The 6,684-nt window shown below is 30.0% G+C and overlaps 1 protein-coding gene across 1 annotated transcript; it reads right to left on the bottom strand.

The window, feature by feature from the left end:
* Positions 1 to 4,955: 4,955 nt before the first annotated feature.
* Positions 4,956 to 5,297, bottom strand: LOC119667695 (ctenidin-1-like). The gene has a single exon (XM_038077002.1). It carries the CDS (start codon positions 5,295 to 5,297, stop codon positions 4,956 to 4,958), a length of 342 nt encoding a protein of 113 aa, XP_037932930.1.
* Between the last annotated feature and the right edge of the window lie 1,387 nt (positions 5,298 to 6,684).

Raw genomic sequence — 6,684 nt, forward strand, 5'->3', positions numbered from 1 at the left:
GAGAACAAAGGTAAACATTTCTTTCGTTCAGAACGAGTTCCTAATATCAAAAAGGAACAGGATATCTTAAAACAACTTTTCTCTTCAGATGCCTAAAACTCCGCCAGGCAGAAACAATATTTTGTTGACTTGTTAACTTGTAAACCCATTGCTTACAAGATAAAAAATAGGTTTTTAATCTATAATACATTATATTGAATGAGGTTGTGTAAATTTGCGTTTATTATTATATGTTATGTATGTCGTCCTCTTCAACTAGCTATGATCGTTTTTAAGTATCACAGTGCGGAAACTTTGTCATTGGTATTGCTTTCAAGCTGTTTCATATATGATATCGAGAAGGTTTTTATTTCTTTTTCGAATAATTAAATTTTCAGGTTGTGTATTTTAGTGTCTAAAACGTATCAGAAAGTTTTAACCACATGTAACCATATCTCGAACATTATAGCATCATATAGGTTTAAGGAACTTTTAGGAGACATGTAGTTTGTTATGTTGGGATTGTGATGACTTTCGGCCTATAAGCCATTATAAACTTAGGTAGCTCAATATTCTTCTTTTAATTTTGATTTGATTTTAAGAAGTTTCAAAGTATATATTTGTACAGTTTTTCCGACTGATAGTAGTGCTGTGTTATCTGCTAAAGTTGCTGGTATACACTGGTATATTATAAGTTAGAATTAAATATAATAATGGCACCAGGATTAAATTTTTATTCAACGGTTAATAAAAATAACATACCTAGTATAAGTAATTAATTCAGTAAATATTAATTTTTTAGATATCACCTTTCTTGATAAGAGATTTTGTGTAAAGAAATCTCTATTAATCTTGAAATTAATAGATTAAGAACCATTCTAGAAGAAAAATACTATTATTAATATCATAAAATTTTATTCTACCAATAAACATATCACCAATTCAAGAAATGTTAGAATTATTTTTTATTAGGGAGTACTTGATTGGCGACAGAATTAAGAAATGTTCGTATCTTTATTAGGTTCAAAACAAAGCTTTCCATTCAAATAATATCGTTCCCTTCTGTTCAGTTGGGCTGATAGCGCAGATTGAAATATTTTGTAAGTAAACCTTCAGTAACTATAGCAGAACTTAGCTGAGGGCAGACGTCCAATTGCAAATGAACGACCTGCCTACTCCCTGGGGTATCGTATCAGTATCGATCATTTTTGTTACAATTCAACAAGTAATCAGAGATCCTTATTAACAATAAATTAATTAACTACATCGATTTTTGTATATCTATTTATGCATAGTAAACATTTATAGTCTTTCTAGCTTGATTAGATGCACAAAGTTACAGTAAAACCTTTTAATGTGAAAAAAATAAAATCTTAGTACTGTAAAGAATTATCATCGGATATATTCAATATAGTGATACGCCTTAAAAGTAGGTATTACATCAAATGACTACTGCTGAAACTGCGAGGGTGATTCGAGTTGACCTCAAAAGACTATCTATCTTCTGCCTGGTTAGAGTTGGTTGGCAGTACGAATATCTAAAGTAATTTCAGTGATTACTTTAGATAATCATAATAAATTATATTCTCCTTTTGTACTCGATTTAAAGAAAAGTAAAAGTTTTTAATTAGAGCAATTTTAATGCAATATTAAATAAACACGGAAAATCATTAAAAATATCTGAATTTAAGTCACATTTTAAATAAAATTTTTGTTTCGTGTTCTTCAGATGTATGTCAATGTTTTGTAGTTACTTGTGCCTTATTTCTCATAATTATGAAGCTGTTTCACATGTTCTTTCTGATGGATAATTTTCAGACTTTTTAAATACAACTTTGATACCATAAACTTATATTCTATTTCAGTACTATAGTTGGTAAAGTAATGATAAGGTTGATTCACATAATGTCTAACACAGAGCAGTATTTACGTCTAACAGAAGTTGATGTAGAAGCTTTTAGCTTAATTAACCATATCTTCAATCGCTGGGCTTGCATTAATTGTGTCCTCTTCCTAATATTGATGGTTGAGAATTTTTTCAGCTGTTGTCAGACATGGATAAGGGTCTTGTTTTCTCTTTTCAATTATTGGATCATTTCACATCTTTCATGGAGAAGTCAAAGAGAAGTTCTTAAATGACAGTGTTTTGATTGTTAGTTTATTATTGATATATAGATTTGAGAGGTTTCCAACACTTTGACAAGGTTCATTCAAGTGCAGACGTGAATAAATTCAGCTTGGAACTCGGATAAAACTATTTAATTATTTTTTATTAATATAATAAAATAATAATATTAAAATAGTTTTATTAATTATATTCTCATTTAAAAATTGTTTTTATAATTTGAAAAATATTAAACTTTTCAACTTCTAATTTATTAGCAATTTAAAAATAAATACATATTTTGAGCATCAATAAAGGTTTCTCTTTTACAAAAAGATATTTAAGGATATATACCTAATCTAATAACATATTTGACTGATTTCATCTATTGAATATAAACTTAAGTCTACACTTCAATCAATGAAAAACAATAAAACAGTTGCAATTCTAATACAAATGATATTCACTGCAGTTGATTAGATTAATTAAACAATTCACATTAAAAATCTGTAATAATTAATTTTGTTGAATTTATATTTGCTTTATGTTAATCGAAAGTTCTCCACTGACGCAAGTATCTAATTCTATCTATAAAATATTTTGTTCTCTTACAAATTTATGTTTTGTAATATAATTTCCACAGATAATCTTAACTAGTAGCTCAACTATGTGTATGAATGCCAGAGGAGATGCAGATTTCGCAAACACTTTTATTAAACATTTAGATTCATAAATTAATGGTATAATTTATATTTATTTTTTATAAAATAATCTATGAAACGTGATTAAAATTACTATTTTTAATATATTTTGTATGAGATTGTATGTAGACAATAACACACATATGAGCATATTAATAAGTTTATTTAAAAAAAAAATCAAAAAAATAATTTAGTACAAATGCCTTTTTTAACAAGTCTTATATATAATTTAAATAAATGATTAATTGTATATAATTTAAATTTAAATGATAAAAATTTACAAAGTTGAAGTAATTATATATTTTATTAATGCATATATCAAAACACTACTGCAGTTTGAATAAAATTTATGATCTTAATCATCGCTTGATGAGAACGAAAACTTTTCCCATCAAACGATTGAATTTTATCTTCTAACAAGTTTTAGGTTAGGATAGTGTTGTTATTGGATGATTTCATTAAAAATTGCTAAAAGCCTTTGGTTAAATGGAATAATAAAGAACTAACACTAACTAAATAAGCGTTTTCTCAGTCTCTATCAAATATATTTATTAATCGTTTGAAATCTTAAATGAATTGATATATCAGTCCGTCCTTCCGTTAGTGAAACAGTTCAGAAACAGAGTACGACTCAGAGAAGTAGTATACCATAATAGTGTTTAAATTAATTATATCTTTTTATGACTCACAGGTGTTACAACTAAAACATCTATTTATATAAAAAGTCTTTATAAAAGTAATAGTAGAAAAAGTAATACTAGGATTAGTAATAATAGTAGTAGTAGTAGTAGTAGTAGTACCTGCCAGTACAAGCAGTGAATGGTTATTGTTGCTAGAGTAAAGTGCTTACGTCAAATTTTAGTATTTGAATTACTGAAGACAATATACTAGCTTAGTTCAATTCTATGAAAGTTATTTATTTTATTATTGCATATTTTATTATATTTTCATAAATTTTTCATATCACATTTTCGGATTAAAGTACTTGTAAATGCTAGTTAGGTTAAACTGCTGTTGTTGATACTAAGATATTACCTATAGACCGACAAGTCCTGAGTCCATAAAATTAAAAATTTAAAAAAAAAAAGATTGAAAAATCCTGATCGATATAATTCACAAAAAATTAATTGCTGAAAAGTTAAAAAATTTCGTGAATTTGTGAGGAAATTAGGAATTTCCTGTTATAGTATATTAATTTCTTAACCAGAAGTGTTTAATACATTTCTATTCCTATTAAAGATTGTATGTAAGTTCTGTTAGGATACATTTTAATGGATCCCTTTGTCTTATAAACTGATCCTTACTTTAAGTTCTTGCTGACATAGTTTATTTCCTACATTAGCTTAGCATATTCGTTGACTTCTTAATTTACCAGTCAACACACTTAAGCCAAATTAGTGCATTGCGATAATTCTTGATACCATTAAGGACACTAAAAATATTATCTCTGATGTGCATCATACCAATAAAATTTTTTTTCGTTTTAGCGCTTTAAGAATATAAAGTTTTTTTTTAAATCTTTCAGTATTAGTGTTTCATTTCATATATATTTTGTATAACTAATGTCACAGTAATTTATTGTTTCCTTTTATTTTTATGTTATGTAAATTCTTTTTTACTGATATAAGCACTACATTTTATTTTCAAAATCACTCGGCTTAACGAATCAGTTTTAATATAACTTTGACATAATCAAAGTTATATGGCATTTACTCTCAAAGCGCAAGTTAAATCCTTTAATGGCTTTGCGCATTTTGATTCTAGCTATGCAGCCGGATGCATATGCTTAACACTCAATAAATCGATTGCAGTTGAATGATTTAATCAGTGAATTTTTTTATGTGGTACTTAAAACTTATATACTTTCGACCTTTTATGGCAAAACTCATAAAAATCATGCACACGTTTTTATTTAATTATAAAAGCATCTAAGTATAATAGCTTTAATTTGCTTTATGAATATACAAACATAAAGTTAAGTGAAAACATATTTAAATAGCTTTTTGGAATTTGTTATTTATTTAGCACATTTCGAGAGATTCGCAAAGTTAGAAACCAATAATGACTTAAAAAATTAAACGACTTTAAGTACACAAAGACAAAAACAACTTAATAGAAATATTAAAAAATTTGCATTTAAAAAGATAATCAATTGTGTGACAAGACTAGCTTTACCACCAGCCACTGCTGCCGCCACTATAACCACCCCAGCCGCCTCCAACGCCGCTTCCCCAGCCACTGTTCCAGCCACCACCATAACCTCCACCATGACCACCATAACCTCCGCTGCTAACGCGCACCACTTTAACTACTTTGGGCACTGAATAACTACTGCCACCATAACCACCATAACCACCCCAACCGCCACCATAGCCGCCACCACCATAGCCGCCACCGCCATAGCCGCCACTCCAACCGCCCAAGCCAGAACCACTCCAACCAGAGCCACCGCCAATGTATCCAGCTGATGCAACAGCAACGCAGATTACGCACAACACAAACAGGACTTTCATTTTCTGTGGCTTGCTTATCTAGTTGGCCCGCAAAATAATTAATTAAATTTAGTTAAGCACTTGAGGTATGAATTTCAAACTCGTAACTGATATCGAAATCTAAGCAACGCCCGTATTTATACAATACTTAAAAACGTCACAAGCCGACAAGCCGAAAAGAATAAAGTAAATTGTTAACTATTAAAAGTAAACAGACGGACGACGGATGAGAGCATGGCAAACTGTCGTAAAACGCCGAGCGCGTCGGCCACCGAAAAGCAGAGAAGGTGTGCACGCTGCGATCTAGAATATATCACGGTCAACCGCTAGTTGCTTAAATAAGTGTATCTTCTGCTCCAACTTTTACGGGCACTACCGCTGCCTGAGCCATCATCTCAGCTACTGTTGTGAATGCGTTTACGACGGACGCGGACGCGGACGTGGACGCGTACTCACACTTAAGCTGCACTGCGTCAACAAAATTTATTAACGTGACACTCGAATTCATCATAACGCAATCCGCTTGCACTGGCTGCCGCTTGTAATACTGGCCTGGCTTACAAAGTACACAACCGCAAAACACAAGATACAAATTGCAAAAAAAAAAAGAAAACAGAATGTTTAATTAAAAATAAACAAACACACAATATGTAGTAAAAATAAAATTAAGTCAAAAATAGTTGCAAACTGAACATTCATGTTAATCCATTACTTTTTTCTGCTCGCAATTCGTTTGGGATTTACAATTTTCCGCTTCAGTCGCAGTTTCTGCCTACGAACGAGTCAAGTTAAATGTAGGAATCGCATCTTTGAGGTCGTTTGCTTTCAATGCGGTTCGAAGGTATGCTTTGCAGATACTTTGCAAACCATCAGAAACTTACTTCTTTGTTATGAATCATCACTTTTACTGCCGTACAATTTTAATTAAGCAATAAACAGATTCATAGTCGTCGTACTCATCACTCTTTTCGGTATCCAAACATTATCTGTAGATTTTTAATTGCGTGCGTTTTCGGAGCACATAGCAAGCAGAAAACCCACAATTCATGTTGGAAACTAATATATATTTTTTAACTTTTAAATTAAAAATACTTCAAATAATTTATTTTAATATAAAATAAATCATCAATGCATTTGTTTGTTATGCAAAAATTTTCACTTAAAATATTTATGCCTCCCTCCCACATAACACCCATAAGTGGGGAACGCGTAAGCTTAACTATGGTTCCTTCTTAAAAAGAAAATACTATATTTTTTTAGTTTTTTATTAATACCATTTATATTATTAATTATTTATTGCATTTCGAACTAAATTAAAATCAAGATAAATAATTCCAGTTTTTGAAATAAATACTCAAGGCGCCGAAAAGTTGCTTATTTGTCTCTCATTAGAGGTAAACATTTTTAA

This window comes from Teleopsis dalmanni, chromosome 1 (assembly GCF_002237135.1).
Source record: "Teleopsis dalmanni isolate 2A chromosome 1, ASM223713v2, whole genome shotgun sequence".
NCBI classification, from domain to species: Eukaryota; Metazoa; Arthropoda; class Insecta; order Diptera; family Diopsidae; genus Teleopsis; species Teleopsis dalmanni.